At 26.2% G+C, this 16092-nt stretch overlaps 4 protein-coding genes across 6 annotated transcripts; 2 read left to right on the top strand and 2 right to left on the bottom strand.

The window, feature by feature from the left end:
* Positions 1 to 1049, top strand: LOC102671390 (E3 ubiquitin-protein ligase MARCH3-like). Its single transcript, XM_006607527.2, has 2 exons — positions 1 to 384; positions 455 to 1049. Exons 1-2 carry the CDS (start codon positions 142 to 144, stop codon positions 953 to 955), a joined length of 744 nt encoding a protein of 247 aa, XP_006607590.1. The 5' UTR covers positions 1 to 141; the 3' UTR covers positions 956 to 1049.
* Positions 841 to 2773, bottom strand: LOC102671243 (sin3 histone deacetylase corepressor complex component SDS3). Its single transcript, XM_006607526.1, has 8 exons — positions 2361 to 2773; positions 2228 to 2291; positions 2055 to 2168; positions 1776 to 1977; positions 1517 to 1697; positions 1342 to 1456; positions 1188 to 1272; positions 841 to 1103 (listed from the first exon to the last, which is right to left on the bottom strand). The coding sequence occupies exons 1-8, from the start codon at positions 2482 to 2484 to the stop codon at positions 1008 to 1010; spliced, it is 981 nt and encodes a 326-aa protein (XP_006607589.1). The 5' UTR covers positions 2485 to 2773; the 3' UTR covers positions 841 to 1007.
* Positions 2774 to 3689: 916 nt separating this feature from the next.
* On the top strand, positions 3690 to 11524 carry LOC102671510 (protein ELYS). 2 transcript variants are annotated; one of them, XM_006607528.2, is made up of 6 exons: positions 3690 to 3719; positions 3826 to 4209; positions 4273 to 4561; positions 4644 to 10016; positions 10154 to 10229; positions 10455 to 11524. In XM_006607528.2, the coding sequence occupies exons 1-6, from the start codon at positions 3690 to 3692 to the stop codon at positions 10624 to 10626; spliced, it is 6324 nt and encodes a 2107-aa protein (XP_006607591.1). In that variant the 3' UTR covers positions 10627 to 11524. The 2 variants fall into 2 exon arrangements, with proteins under 2 accessions (XP_006607591.1, XP_006607593.1); XM_006607530.2 differs by having other exon boundaries at positions 10154 to 10225.
* Positions 11525 to 12261: 737 nt separating this feature from the next.
* Positions 12262 to 14072, bottom strand: LOC102671831 (coiled-coil domain-containing protein 50). Of its 2 annotated transcripts, none has more exons than XM_031515403.1 (5): positions 13747 to 14072; positions 13593 to 13655; positions 13411 to 13549; positions 13174 to 13339; positions 12262 to 13099 (listed from the first exon to the last, which is right to left on the bottom strand). In XM_031515403.1, exons 1-5 carry the CDS (start codon positions 13802 to 13804, stop codon positions 12473 to 12475), a joined length of 1053 nt encoding a protein of 350 aa, XP_031371263.1. In that variant the 5' UTR covers positions 13805 to 14072; the 3' UTR covers positions 12262 to 12472. The 2 variants fall into 2 exon arrangements, with proteins under 2 accessions (XP_031371263.1, XP_006607594.1); XM_006607531.2 differs by having other exon boundaries at positions 13411 to 13528; positions 13747 to 14067.
* Positions 14073 to 16092: the final 2020 nt, after the last annotated feature.

The following is a 16092-nucleotide window of genomic DNA, read 5'->3' on the forward strand; positions in this document are numbered from 1 at the left end:
TCTTTACATAACTTCATAAAATGATATAAACAATAACGATAACAAACTGAAATTATCATGTAATTGATATATTTTCGTTCGTCTTTTTTTCTTTTGAATACATTAAAAATATTCAGATTAAACAACTAAAATCAGTTTATAATGACCAGTCAAAGGAGTTCTGTCGAAAGTGTGTTAGAAAAAATTATAGCGAAAGTCGAAGCGGAATGCGATCAAAAGAATAAAGATGTCAAGCTGACAATAAAACGGAAACTTGATATAAAACATGATTCGAATAAAAGACCGAAATTGAGTTTACCCGAATCTTTTAATGAGGAGATACACTGTCGCATTTGCTATGATTCTTCCCAACATTTACCTATTACATATCCTTGCAAGTGTAAGGTTAGCTAATCATCAACATTAATGAAATTTCATGAATTCCAAAAAAATTAAAAGATAAAATTTTTTCAAGGGAACTATGGGTGCAATACATTTAAAATGTTTAGAACGTTGGCTAGAGGAAAGTAACAGGAATAGTTGCGAATTATGTGGATATCACTTTGATGTCAGGAGAACTCCTCGCTACAATATTTTACATTCCATAATAATTTGGATGTGCCTTAATCAACAACAACATCAATTATATGTTCGCAGTTTGAAAGCTGATTTACTTCGGAGCATTATTATTACGCCTATGGCGATAGGATGTTCTTACATTTGTATAGTTGCGGCCGATTTTTACGCAAAAAATAATTATGATAATTTTCCTCCAGCACGATGGACAACTTATTTATTATTAGCTATGATGTTTCTGTTACTTTTCTCTTATTTTATATGGATGTATATGGCAATACAATATCATCAAAAAGTCTGGTTTTATTGGTGGCAAAAAACAAGTACAGTAAGAGTTATATTGAATCCAGAAAATAGAACTTCAATAAACTACAAGTCTAATATCATATCACAAGTGTAACAATTACTGAACACTTAAATTTATAACGATGAATACTTCATTATGATAGTCATTATGATGCTCTTCTTTTGATCGAAATCTTCCCTCGACTTAATTGGGATAAGTATATCCGCACTTTACTTCCATCTGAAACTTTCTTCACCCAAATCTATGAAATGAGTAAATTATTATTAAAAAAAAAATATAATAAAAAAAATAAATAATGTGAATTTATTAATATTTATTTACTTACGGCTTCTGTTCCTATCGCAGAAATATTTGCAGCAAACCTAGTTAAATCTTTTCCCTCTACATATACTGGTTGTCCACGATGGAACCTAATAATTTATTTATTTAAATATAAAATATATCTACATTTTACATGAAGATGTAAAAATTAAAATTACCATCGCCTTTCATGTAAAAGTTTTCCATCTTCTATTCTAGTCTCTATCATAGGACTATCAGAGGGTGGAGGAATATGTTGTGAAGGCATGTTGATTGCATTGTAATGTGGTAATACTGTTGTAAGATGATGCAAAATTAATGTATGCATATTGTTTTAAAATTTTGTGTCAGTACCTGGTTTGCGAACAGTGGTCAGTACTTTACCGCGACTAATAGCTTTTAAATCACTTTCTATTTCTTTTTCATCTAATAGATAATTTAATTGAGCAGGAGGTGGTTTCCTCCGTTTTTCTACTTTTTCAGGTACAGGATCATTTGGTCGTCTTCGTAATTTTCTTGTCATTACAGGTTTCACCTAAATAATGAATAGAAAAATGAATATTTTATAATAATCATAATATATGTTGATATACTTATATCAAATTTATATTACTTCCATTGAATCACCAGTAAGTTCCATTGTGTGTCGATCAGATTCTATCATTTTCCGTTTTTCTTCCATGTCAGTTAATAAGTTTTCTTTTAAATCTATTTTCTTTTCTTCAAACTCCTTCACTGCTGCTTTCTTTTCTAATATGTAATCTCGTTCTACCCATTCTGTCAAGTAATCACGATAAATTATATTTAATCGTAATCTGTAAATAAAAAACTTAATTGAAGAAAGAACATGATAATTATATTTAAAACAATTCTTATAGCAGAAAATGTGAACCTTTCTTTATATTGAGCCTCCAAGCGTTTTAATTTACGATTGTATTCTGGATGTGTTCCATCCTTTAATTGTTGCAATTGTTTTTTTAAACTAGCTAATTTATCTTGATAAACCCTGGAAATTTTAAATTTCATTATTAAAAGAAAAAAGTTAATATAAATTTATTTACTTACTGTTCTTTTATTTCTGTGTATTCTTCAGATTTTCCAAGATCTGTTTCACTTGCTTCCTCTGTGTCTGAAAATTTACATTGAGTAAATACATAAATATTATCTATAAATAAAATTTTTTATAAAATAATTATACCTTCATCACTTTCATCTTGTTCTTCAACATCTCTGTCATCCTCTAAATATTCATCATTATCTTCATCAATATCATAATCATCTTGACCATACATAGTCGAAAACGGCGAATCTTGATATGACATTTTATAATACAATAATCATTTCTTAATATTTTATTAATAATTTTAAACTTTGTAAGTCAATTTAGTAAAGCGTAATATTAATAAAGGTTAGAATTATTAATTAATATATATTTATGACAATATTATTATAGTTTCAATTTTCATAATTTACAGAATTTATTCTAATAATAAAATAATTGTAATTATAGTATTAGATAATATTTATTGTGATAAATAATATAGTAAATATTAGTTTTGAAATTTATAAAAAAATATTTTGACACAATCAATTAGGGGCTAGCCACTATACAAATATTTTTAAGAGCATTTAATATATTTAAGATATTTTCATTTTTTTTAATAAATTATTTAATAATTGAAATAGTTGAATAAATAATTCACATCCTTTGAAATATATATAATTATAATAAATAATTATATAATAAATTAAATAAAACAAAAATATTTGAAATTTAATATTTTAAGTGTAATATATGTAAAATTTAAATATAGGAACTTTTAAGAAATCAAATTCATCAATTAAAATATTAATTTTAATAACAAAAAATAACAAAATTGTTGTTTATTAATTTTTTATCTATTTACATTCTTCTTCTTTTTATAAATATTTTTATTCAGATTTAAAATATCAAGTATAATATTCATTTTTTAAATGAAATTAATATAATAATTAGAATTTAATAATTAGAAACAATGCTTTCTTTCCATGAATATCGAATACGATAGATAATCAAAATTCTTTATTTCACAATCTTTTAGTATAATTATTCTAGAATATTTTTAAATTTCATTATCTTGTTTAAATTTTCTGTATTTCTTTCATGCGTTTGATTATATTTAAAATTATATAGTAATTAATATTTTATGTTTGTATTAAATGTCATTGATAAATCATGCAATTGGTAACACTTCTTAACGTACTTCGCAGTTGTATAGTTACAGTTTTAAAATGTACGCACGAATAGCGGAACGAATTTAAAAGTAATATAAATTTTCTTCTGTATGATTCTAAATTACGCCGTTTTCCGAATACTCTATCATATTTTACTGTGAATGTACGCTATTCAAGCTTATGCCAATCGTCATTATCGGTATGTAACAGGATCATTGAAATTTGGCGGCAACATAACCTTATGGTGATCTTAGTGAGAAAGTTTATAAATGATTCTTCCTTATTTCATCTATTTTAATATCACGTGTAAAATATGAAAGAATTAGAAGAAGTTAGCTGCGAGGTAAATAATAATGTTATATTGCATTTTTGAAAATTCATCATTATTACAATACTTGTTTATGTTATATTATAGTGATATCATTTCTAATCATATTATTTTTTTATAGAATCGTAATGTTATAGATATTCAACATTCTATAACAAAATATTTAAATAATATAGAAGAAGATGATCATAGATGTGGATCATCAAATATTTCACGAATATATAATAATACTGATAATGTTCATGGAGGTTTTTTAAATGATACTACGTATGCTTGGCTAAGTTATGGTTGCCATTTAGTAGTTCTTAATGTAAAAACTGGTGAAAGTACTAGTTCATGGACTTTTCGAGGAAAGATCACTTGTGTTTGTCAATTTCCTGCTCAATGTGGGGAATTACCTTTACTTCTTGTTGGTTTAGATAATGAAGCAACAAGAATTAAAGATTCTATGGGTTTATTGTGTATATTTGATTGTACTACCTCTCGTGTTTTAAGAGCTATTAAAGTAAGTATTGAAATAAAACATTTAGAATGAAATAATATTTATAATATTTATATTTTTTTGTAGATGCCAGCTGGTATAGAACAAGTTTGTATTGTATCTGGTGGAACACAATGGGAAGAGTTCAATGATAAAAGACCAGAAAATATTCTTATGCAAATGGATGGTATAGCTTGTGTAGTATTACGCAATCTTCATCACCTTATGATTGATCTTCAGAGATCTATTTGGGAGGTTCCTGATTTATCTGTGATGATGGATGAAATTTCTCCTGCTGAAATAGAAATTTTAACAACAAAAGATTCCTTCCATAGAAATAATAGCAAACATATGACTTGCAATTTGCTAACTCAACGTAAGTTGCTAAAGCAATACTATTTTTCTTATTTTTTTTTTATTCTATTCTAATACACATATTTTCATTTTTATATTTGTAGGTATAGAAAAACATATTGGCTTTAATAGAGAAGATTTTGAATCTAATGGTTTTCTAGATGAAAAATTAACGAATACGATAATTAGTTCAACAAAAATTGGTTGTTTAATATCAGGATGTTTAGGCAGAATAATAATATGGCAAAATAATGGTTCTGTGGGATGGATTAGTATGCCTGTAGATGAAACTATGATAATAACACATTTAGCATTGTTAGAACCAACAGATGATCCTAGACCTTTTTATTATTTATGGGTGGTTTTTCAAGATGACTCATTTAAGATGCCTCCTCTCTTGAGAATGTTTGCCTTGTTGTTTGAACGAAAATATTGTGATAGAGGAACTAATTTATATTTTAATCTGGAAGCTGAGCCCAGTCTTAAATTTGAGATCGAATTAGATCCAAAAGATAAAGTAATTAGTTTGTCTACAATTGAAAGAGGAAATAATCTAGATCAAACAGAGTCAGAATGTAAGAGAGGTGAAGATAGTTTGCTTTTAATTTCGACTATAAATAGAACTTTCTTATTTGATTTGAATCAATGGTATAAGGAACAAATGCCTCAAACTATCAGTGAATGTAAGAATCCAAATAGCATATTAGCCTGCTATAATACAAATAATAGGTCTTACAACATGAACAATAATGAAATAATAAGTTGTGCCTATATTCCTCGCACTCTGCAAGAATTTCCTAACAATAACATAACTTCATCAGAAGAATTATTTTATCCAAATTCTTTATCTCTTGAATGGGTAGAATTAAGTTTATCAAAACTAACTTTTTGGCTTTCTAGAGGCGTTCAGGCTGAGCTGCTTCGTGAAATTGCCATCACAGGTCCAATTATATTAATGCAACCTTCTGAAATATTTCACAAATGTCTCTCTGTTGGTTTGATACCTTTCAACACAGAAGTTTCTTTTTCTAGTGATCATAATGTTCAGAGAGATATGTTATTATCACTTTGCTTGGAACAACGTTGGGCAACTTTTTTAATCAGATGTGCTAAAGAATGGTCAGATGGAAGTGCCGCTTACATGTATCCGAGTTTTTTAAAGTGGGGAATACAGCGTGCATCTTCTATAAAAATGATTGCTGATCATTTATGTATTCCTTTATTTGACCAATCAGGTAATAATATAGGAGAATCCGAAGTAAAAACATTAAGGTTTTGTTATCAGCAACTGGAATGTCTGTCTAACGTAGTAGGAAAATTACCTTTCGAAACAAACAATTTAATGAAACAAAAAAGAGCATTGAAACGAGTATCTATGTATTTCAAAGTACTGCTATGGTTTTATGACGTAGGTTTATTACCTGAATCACAAAATTTAGATGATAGTCCATTACCAATTTCTCTTACTTTGAAGATTCCATATCCATTTGAGAAACTGTTCACTTTGTATAAAGAGAAACGAGAATCAATTAAGAATAATAATCCGAAAGACGAAAAAGAAGAAGTACTTTTCATAGATGAATTAATTACTCGAGAATGTCCTGCTTTAAATTTACAATGGGAAAGAGAAGCTGGAGATGGAAATACTAATGGTTATTATCCTCCACCTTCCTTACAGTCATTATTAAGAAGTTATTTAACTGATTGCGATCAAACAGAAACAAATGAAATTGAATGTAAACATCAAATTACTATATATCTTCTGATGGATTTAGCTATGCTATTACAAGGATCTTATCCTGGAGTTGATCAATTAATCAAATATCCTTCCTCTTTTAAAATGAGACCAAGTCTTATAAAACTTACTCAAGCTTTTTGGCTACTTGATCATGAAGACTATCATGGTTTTCTGGACATGATGACTGGTCAATTAGTTAGTGATTCTGATGTCAAAGATTGGCATCATAAACTTGTATTAAAGACACTGATAAGAAGCAGTCAACACAAATTAGCTTTGATGTATCTACGTATAAAAAAACCACCTTTGTCATCAATTCAAGACAAAAGTACATTGATAAGTTTATCAGTAGAACATGGATTAGTCCAATCTGCTTTTCATCGCAGACCACAATCACATTATACACAGCTACTTATGTGCTTCTTTCAAGCTTGTAAAAATTATGATAAACTCGGAGATATTTTACATTTGGCTCTAGACTCTGAAGAAGAAGAAATGTTTGTCAAATTTCTGGAAGATTCAAAATCTGAAGATATAAAATTATTATATTATTTACAGCGGTGTCGTTATATGGAAGCAAATAGTGGGAATTCGAATATGTGGTTCAATTCTTCTGTCTCTAAAAATATGCATACCGATATGTTAAATGCCTATAATGCAACTTTACCTGATGTGGTGAAACGATTTTCTATAAGCATAAGTAAAACAAATTTAGATACAGGTTTAGAGTCCAGATATCCCAGACCCATGACTCATAAAAAAAGTTCTCAAAAAAATTTAAATATTTATGAAACAGTTATTAAGAAAGCAAAAGAGACTTATCTTAGAGAGGAAAAATCTGTAATTCCTTTTGTTACTGCTCCTTGGACTACATTAAAACCAAGTAATGAGAGAGTTAATATAAGCTGTGTAATGACTCCTAAAATAGTACAAAATAATAGAAAACGCACTTTAGAACAAGTTACACATGATGAAGAAGACAATGAAATGAGAACTCCAGATAGAACAAAGCGTAGAAAGTTGCTGGATGATGATGAAACAGTTTTAAATGCTGTATTTAGTACTCCATTGGTAAAACGAAAAATATCCAGTAATAGAAATACTCCTATTGAAACTCCGCATTCTATTCTGAAAATTCGGCAGCTTATAAGATCCTCAACTTCTCCGACTATAGGTAGTTTACAAGAAGAAATCATGGACAGTCCCGTATTAGATAAAGAGCGTAAAGTTAATCGACAGATACGATTCAATATTAGTCAATCAAAGAAAAGTAGTTCTGATGATGAGATTAATGGAAAAGAAGATTTTTCTAAACTTAATACTTCAGAATTAAGTGAAGAAGTTTTTGAAAGTTCAACAGTGAGTGAAAAATCTCCAACTGAAAATGCAATCTTATCAAATAATGATTATACTTGTAAAAATGTTTATACAGCTCGACCTAGACCAAGTCTTAGAAGAACTTATTTGCAAACATCTACAGAATCTATAAACGAATCTTTAGCTAATTATTCAAAGTCAAAAAACTATGTAAATTCATATTTAAATACTTCTTCAGTTAATGTATTGGATAATCATTCCATAAAAAATATCCCACAAATATCTAAAAGATTTTCTATGTTATCTTCTTCCATTCATTCTACTGCGATACTTTCTCCAGATAGCAGTTTTGAGACAAATGTTTCTTTAAGAAAAACTGGTGAAAATGAATTTCAGTGTTTATCAAAAATTTCCAAGGAACAGAATACTAATTGTATTTTTGCGTCAACTCCTTTGATAAAAAGTTCTATTCCAGAAGAATCGCGATATAGTTCAAAAGAATCAATAAATACAGAGATTGAAAAGGATATTATATCAGAAATGCTTTGTAGAGATGGAAATAAACTTTCAGAAAGTTTACATCAATCAAATCATTTAGAATTATGTGATGATGAAAAATTAAAAAATGAAAAAAATAATTATAAGAATCTTTCGAGCGTTAAAATTTTGGAAACTATTAGAGAAAATTACAAGAATAATGAAGAAGAATATAAAAATATTTCTAATGTAATGAAAAAGAATTTAAATCATTCAGAAAACAAAGAGCAATCTTATCAATCGTTTCGCGATAAATCGAATGAATTTATTCATGACGTTGAAGAATATACAAATTCAAAGAATGGTGAGCATTTCGACATTACTGATGATGAGTCTTCAGATAGTGATAGTGAGATAGTTTTAGTTCTTGATGAAATAGAAAATAAACAAAAACAAGAATCGAAATCAATACCTTCAGACACTAATAATATTTATGGTGATTTAAACATTACAGATGACGAATCTGATTCCAATATGGAAGTACAAGATACTCTTCAAAGAAGTGTTACATCTTTAGATAGACAAGAAAACAGCCAGCCTAAATTTTCTATAAAAAAGAAAGAAGTAGCAAATGAAACTAAGATAAAGAAAGAATCAATACGACTTGATAACAATAATTCTAATAGAAAAACAAAAAAGAACTCAATCCATGATATACCAGAATGTACAAATTCAAAAGATATTGTTAATATATCTACTTTAAACTTAGAAGTTACACCTAGAATAACCAGATCACGTAGAGCTTCTTCCATAACAAAAGAAATCAATTCATTTCCTTTAAGTTCACCTTCTAAAGTTCAATCAAAAACATCACGGTCAAGACGAGCTAGTTCACTTGTGAAAGAAGTATTACTTGGATCTATGGTAACTACAGATGAAAATATTAAACAGACGATCTCTTCTGGATCAGAAGGATTATCTGAAATGTCAACTCCAAAAAGAACTAGAGGTAAACGAGCATCTTCTGTAACCAAAGATATTTCCATAGAAGCAGAAGGCGAAGAAATCAAGATTCCAATAAGAAGAAGCAGTAGACGTTCTGCTTCAGTACAGAAAGAGCTAGAATCAGTGAAATCTTTAACAAAAAACGATGAAATATTATCAATATCTAATATATCAACAGAAGGTAACATGAAAAAAGTTCAAACAAAAAGTACAAGTTCAAAGATGAAACAATCTTCTGGAGGAGCAAAAAAATCGAATATAAATTCTTCTAAATTAACAAAGGAATATAAAACAAATGAACAAGAAATAGAAGAATCAAGTACTATTAAATCGTCAAGAAAACGTGGTAGTTCTGTATCTAAGGAGACAATCAGTCCAATACAAACTCGGAGAACTAGTAATGTAACTAAGGAAATTATCTCACAAGAAATTGAATCACCACTAGAAAAAACAGAAGAACAGTTTTTGATGAAACAAGTAATAAACAGACCAATTGCGAATACACGTAGTCGTAGATCATCGATACAGTCAATACCAGAAGAACTTGAAGAAATTTTAAGCGTTCCATCAAAAAAGAGAATATCCATTGCAAATAAGAGGCAACAGGCTGCACAGAATTCCCGAATGAGAAGAGCGGCAAGTGTTGATTTATCACAAACAGAAATAAAAAGAAAAACTAGAAGTACTCGGAACAAAGGAATCTTTGAGGAGACAATAATAGAAGAAGAAATAATAGAAACCACAAATCCAGTAGATGATTTTAATAGTAAAGAAGTTGTTATGAAAAAAAAGCGTACTACTTCAAATTCCTCTAATCAAAAAATAGATGGATCAAGGAAAGCTCGAAAATCAACAAAACAAGATACTAAGGATAAAGAAGCTAATCAATTTTTATTTTCACAACCAGAGAAAACAAAAGATCTACCATTGGATCAAAAAGGTATTTTTAATACTATATATATATTTTTAATACTATGAGATTTAAATTTTTTTCATCAAAATAATTTATGAAAATAATGTTATGAATATATAATAATTATATTAATTATAACAAAAGTAATATTATTTTATTTGCAGCAATTGGAGAAGTTCCAAAATATATGTTTTCACCTCCCCATACTAGATCAAAAACTACGACTTCCGATCTTCGTAGGTGGTTACTTTTCAATTAGATTAATTTGCTTTTTTTTAAGCATGTTATTAGCTTATTTCTTTACTACTACTTCATCAAACAGTTTTAAGACTTTTCACATTCTATGCTCTACAAGTACATTTCATTTATGCTTCTAAAAACAGCTAAGAATTTAATGATTTATATGCTTTTTAAATATTTTAAATATATGCAGATTTAATATAGATTTTTTTCATTATTATACAGGAAGATAAATAATTTCATTCCGATATTGAGTGATGATGAAGATGAGGGAGAAGATGGGAAAGAAACACAGAATATTATACGAAAAACCACAGAAATGAGAAAGCCAGGTTATTATATTCGATGTAGAACCAAATTTGTGCTACCCATGAGATCAAAACATACATCAAATTAAATAATTGTAATTTTATGAATATTTTTTAAACTCCCTTTTTTGCTCAATCGTACATTCAATATTGTCCAATTTTAAATAATTCACAATTTACAATATATGATAGATAATATACAGTGCTTTCTTCCAAATAATATGTACAGTTATATGTAAAAAAATATGCAGTTGTTTTTCGAAATACTTGGTTGCACAGGGAGAAAAAGATGAATTAGAAATTATAATATGTGGGACCATGTGAAACGAAACTTTTGTTACATCATAATGATGCAAAGTTTATCACAGAGCAAGATTAATTTCTAAAATATACAACAAAAGAAGCAGGTAGTTTTTTGCTATCAATTTAATAATATTCAGTATAAGCTATATTTTATCAGTAAGTAATCCCATATGATGTTAATTGTATACTAACATAATATTTTGCAAAGTATATTTTTTAAAATTAATATGTTTTATGTAAAAGATTATTTTGTATAATCTATAAACTTTTTTGTTTAATTAGTTTAATTAACATTTTTGCACTATAAAATGAAGTGTTTTGTTCTAATTAGAGCCATTAAGTTCCTAAATGTGTGGACAACTGTACAGAAAAAACTTTCACTGACTTATATTTTCGGAATATTAAAACAACAAAGAATTTCAAAATGTATTATAAAAAACAAAAATAACTAGCATATTCTGTAAATTGTAAAACTAATTACTTTTATATTCATATGGCAAATATATTTGTTACATTAAATTGATCCTTTCTTTTTATCATAATAAGTTCATGGAATGAATTATTGTCGTGTATTTGTACGGGGAATTTTGATGAAAATGTGTATCATAACTTTGTAAATAATTTATTAATATACCATGTATAGAGCTGTATTCATACAATAAATGTAAAAAAGAATTAATATTATCACTATTGAATAAATTTCCAATCACCATAAATAACGAATTAAGCTTAAATATTGAAGCAATATTAAATAATAATACTATAAATACTGCGCGTCTATATTATAATAGATTAGTAAAAATTATAACATAATCATTAAATTTGTTTTTTAAAATAAAGATTATTATTAAATTTACGAAGCACTTTTTTTATAGCACGCATTCGTAATTTCAAATATTTTTCAAAAAAAATATATTCTCATGTTGCTAATACTAAACTTTGTCTAATGTAAAATGAACGTTATGAATGTCTTCTTTGGCAGTAAGTTATTCTTGGTTTTGCTTTAAATAATTAAAAGAAAAAATATTGCTCTAAGAAAAAGACAATGAGAATGCATATATTAAATATATAGTAAATTTAGAGAGCAGTATTTAAGTTTAATTAAAATCTTTAAACCATTTAATATTCAGTCTAAATTGTCAATATTTGTACATGATTACTTATTTAATACAATTAAATATAGTAACTGAAACTTCTTTTTTTAATTTTAATTTTGATTGTCTATCTATTATTTTTTTATTATTATTATTTCTTTCTTTTTGCATAATAATTTTTTTGATATCATTAATATAATAATTGTTAATATATTATTTTCAGTTCGATAAATATATATAGAAAAAGGCAGATTTAAAATTTAGGACGGTGCAATTTGTTAATAAATATTGATGAATTATTGATATTCGTTGATTTCTTACACCGTATCATTTTAAAAGGCACATTTATTTTTATATTGCTTTCGTTAACTATATTTCGTCGTAAACGAAGGATACAAATTTAATTCTATTTTGTATTGATTTTTAAGTTGCATATATGATAAAAATTTCTATGAAACTTATGATAAATAAAATATCGTTTCTTCATGGCAACAAAAAAAAATATCAAAAAATATTTCATTAAAGAAACAGACTATCTCTATTGTTGTTTACAACCATCTTTCACTCGACGTTTATGTTTTTCTTCATGAGTTTGGGACGGAGATTGTATTTGATTTCTTCGTTGTCCTTGGATAGGCATATAACATGGAGCATCATCATTCATAAGCTCCTGTGGTGGTGTAGGCAATGCATATGTAGGGCTTACTGTACTGCTTGAACTACTTGAAGTGTTTCTATGTATATTTCCATTATATGTAGGATCAATAATTGCAGCCACATTTTGCACTTCTCTTATATTTTCAATTGAATCATCTAGTGTTTGTATTTCTTCAGGATCAGGATATTGAGGATAATTTAAAGATTGTTGTATTCTAGTTTTACTTTGCACATTCTTCAATTCTAATCTATCAGGTCGTTGAGGTTTCTCTGTGAGATTTTGCTCTTCTAATTCTTGAAGTTGTTGTCGTTCCAATTTTCTTTGTCTAGCTTTTTGTCTTGCTTTCCTTATTTTTGCACGTTCTTTTTCTTGAAGCATTCGTGCTAGTTCAGCATCCTGTGCTTCCATTGCAATTTTTTGATCTAATAGTAATTGCTCATTAACAGGACCATCGTGGTTACTTATAGCACTTTCTTCTTCTTCTTGCTGCAATTTTCTTGCTAATTCCTTTATTTAAAAAACAGATTAAATTATAATAATGCATATTAGTAAATATAAAATTAGAATATCTTTAAATATACCTCATCTTTCTCTTCTTGAATATGTCGTTCAATTTCAAGCTGTGCAGCTTCGTCATCCAACCTCAATTGCAGTCTCATTTGTTCTTGTAATTCTCGTTCTCGTTGTCTTTCTTCACGTTCTAAAGATAATGCAATCTGTTTTGCAACAAGTGCATCTCTTTCTTCTCTAAAAATAAAAATATTTAAATGCAAAATAATAAATATTTAATAAATTATATTGAAAATATAAATACTAACTGCTGTTGAATGTAAGATTGATATTTGAGAGTTTCCAATTCTTGTTCAACTTTAGCTCTTGGTAAATCCTCTCTGACTTGTGCATTACGCATTTTGTTGCTAGAGTAATGTTCTCTAACTATAAAACATAAACATAATACTAGAATAAAATCAGTAATATTTTATAAATGATCTAATCTTACTTTCTTCATCCTGTAAACGATATGCGAGAGCTCCATCTTCATGCACCAGCCATTCACGACACACTGCAACATTTTTAAACAAACGATTATTAGGATTAATTAAATGAGTTATTTTAATAGAGAATGACAGGATTGATTCAAAAAAAAGAATTACCTTCATTTACCCGACCTGCTTTTGGCAATGTGTCAGAACTCAATACAGATTTTGCCATTTCTCATCAATTAATTATTATTTAACAAATAGATATTTCTTTCCGATTTTCTTGTTTACAACCACCTTACAGAAAACATACGTTGTTTTCTCTCCATCTTGAATAGCAATAGAATATATTCATGTATTGGTGCCGTTCTCATCATATATATGCATTTCTCCTTTCATAGTCATATAAGAATGCTCTAAACACATTGAAGACATAATACAAAGCATGAATACACATATATATCGACACACTTTTGTGCAGGTTTTTTACTAAATACTGATAGTAATGTTATTATTTATGAGTTTTGAACTCATAAATAATATTTAATACTAATAAATAACTATTCATTATTTAAAAAATATACTAAATTTTTATTTTTAGTTTTTATAGATAATAAATAATATTGAAAATATTTATAAAAATTAAATTTCTAGAAAATTATTATAGAAATTATTAGGTTAAATCCATCACTACTTTACATAAAATAGCTATAGAGTAGTAATAGTATTAGTATTTCTACTAAGAGTAATACATTAGTAGTAAGACGAGTGTACTCATGTCATTAGTGAAGTGGATAATAGACTTTTCTGTATTAATATCTCTCTTAAAAATTATTCAATAATATGATCTGATTGAATAAATTATTTAGTTTTCATAAAATAAGAAAAATAAAATTTTTTTATTTAAAATATATTTCATTTAATCATTATGATTATATTGTTCATCATTTCTAAATCATAAGAAGTATATTTTTAGATATGTTTTATATATAAATTAGTTTTTCTATATGTTGTATACATTATATGTTGTATTTTTATTTTACATTTATTTTTATATTTTTTTATGTTATATATACTATGATCATTTATTATACTATAATCATGATATATATATATTTTTATACATTTTTTTCTTACAGTTTCAATCTGCTTAAAAACATAAACATATGTAAGATAAGTATAAAATTAGAGAATAAATATGTTAATTAAATTTATTAAAATTATTAAATTAATTAAAATTAAATAAAATGACGATAAAAATCATTTCTGAAAATATGATAATATAAAGAAATAAATATTTAAAAAGTAAAAAATAAATAAATAAATTATATTTTATTAATCAATGTTTGACAACTAGTATAAATTAATTCATTTATTTAAAAAAGTAGTGTAAATCAATTATTTTATCAAATAAATAACATATATTAATAATTAGATCAAAGAAATAGGTATAAGTAAAATATAAGTCAATAATTTTGTTAGAGAATGTAATATAAATTAATAATTCAATATAGATAAATAGAGAAATAATATATAAAACGTGATACAAAACCAAAATTTACATTTTATATTAGGAGAATATAATTCGATGAAAAATGGCATGCGAAATTTTTTCGATTATTCCAAAATAAAAATTTTCAATCTTGCGTTAGGAGAACATGATTTGAGGATGGCATATTTTTTTACTATCTACAAAAACAAGAATTTCTTGAAATTTTATATATTTATTTGAAATATTTACTTTTCATAAAAATCATATTTTTTATTATGAAAATCATTATTATGAAAATCATATTTTATATTTTTAAACTGAATGTTTCGTCGACGATTTTTTTAATTCTAGAAGATTCAGAAATGTAATGAAAAGGATACAAATAGAATAAGTAAAAATTTTAAAAAATTTGAAAAATTAACCATCAACGCCATCTATTGAATGTCAAAGATATATTTCTAAAAAAATTCAAAAGATGACAATGATCCACGATTTTTATTCTATTGCTTTGAAAATAGATGTCTTCTTCATTTAAGAAATGACATTGATGATTAAATCTTATCTTTCTTTTATTATTTGTTTTATTTATTTATTATTTGTTTTTATTTTTTTTATTTATATTAATTTTATAATTTTGCAATATTCTGAATATGGCATAATTTCCACATTTTTATGTTTCTTTTTAATATTTGCTTTTTATTTATATTTCCAATTTATTTATTTATATTTATATATATATTGATACGTGATTGTGATCACAGATAAAATACAAATTAAAAAATAGATAATATAAAATATAGATAGATCTATAGGATAATGATCTTATAAAACGTAATATATCTGATATATAATATGATTTGAAACGAGGATTTAAAAAAAAAACTGAAAAAATAAAAACAACAAATAAAAAATTTTTAAATATTCTATTGAAAAACAATATAATATCAAACATTCGTTATCAAATATATATCAATATGTATCAATATTATATAATATTATATAATATTATATAATTAAAAATTCATAAA

Source organism: Apis dorsata, unplaced genomic scaffold (assembly GCF_000469605.1).
Source record: "Apis dorsata unplaced genomic scaffold, Apis dorsata 1.3 scaffold_5, whole genome shotgun sequence".
Taxonomy (NCBI): domain Eukaryota; kingdom Metazoa; phylum Arthropoda; class Insecta; order Hymenoptera; family Apidae; genus Apis; species Apis dorsata.

What these genes read in the sequence shown, in the direction of transcription:
- LOC102671243 (XM_006607526.1), bottom strand. Translation starts at nt 2,484, where the DNA reads ATGTCATATCAAGATTCGCCGTTTTCGACTATGTATGGTCAAGATGAT. An exon ending in GACCACTGTTCGCAAACCAG is followed by an intron (nt 1,457 to 1,516) that starts GTACTGACACAA and finishes ATCTTACAACAG; the next exon opens with TATTACCACATTACAATGCA. An exon ending in CTGCGATAGGAACAGAAGCC is followed by an intron (nt 1,104 to 1,187) that starts GTAAGTAAATAA and finishes CTCATTTCATAG; the next exon opens with ATTTGGGTGAAGAAAGTTTC.
- LOC102671831 (XM_031515403.1), bottom strand. Translation starts at nt 13,804, where the DNA reads ATGGCAAAATCTGTATTGAGTTCTGACACATTGCCAAAAGCAGGTCGG. An exon ending in CAATCTTACATTCAACAGCA is followed by an intron (nt 13,340 to 13,410) that starts GTTAGTATTTAT and finishes TTTTATTTTTAG; the next exon opens with AGAAGAAAGAGATGCACTTG. An exon ending in TTCAAGAAGAGAAAGATGAG is followed by an intron (nt 13,100 to 13,173) that starts GTATATTTAAAG and finishes TTTTAAATAAAG; the next exon opens with GAATTAGCAAGAAAATTGCA.
- LOC102671510 (XM_006607528.2), top strand. Translation starts at nt 3,690, where the DNA reads ATGAAAGAATTAGAAGAAGTTAGCTGCGAG. An exon ending in TAGAAGAAGTTAGCTGCGAG is followed by an intron (nt 3,720 to 3,825) that starts GTAAATAATAAT and finishes ATTTTTTTATAG; the next exon opens with AATCGTAATGTTATAGATAT. An exon ending in TCTACCATTGGATCAAAAAG is followed by an intron (nt 10,017 to 10,153) that starts GTATTTTTAATA and finishes TTTTATTTGCAG; the next exon opens with CAATTGGAGAAGTTCCAAAA.
- LOC102671390 (XM_006607527.2), top strand. Translation starts at nt 142, where the DNA reads ATGACCAGTCAAAGGAGTTCTGTCGAAAGTGTGTTAGAAAAAATTATA. An exon ending in CATATCCTTGCAAGTGTAAG is followed by an intron (nt 385 to 454) that starts GTTAGCTAATCA and finishes AATTTTTTCAAG; the next exon opens with GGAACTATGGGTGCAATACA.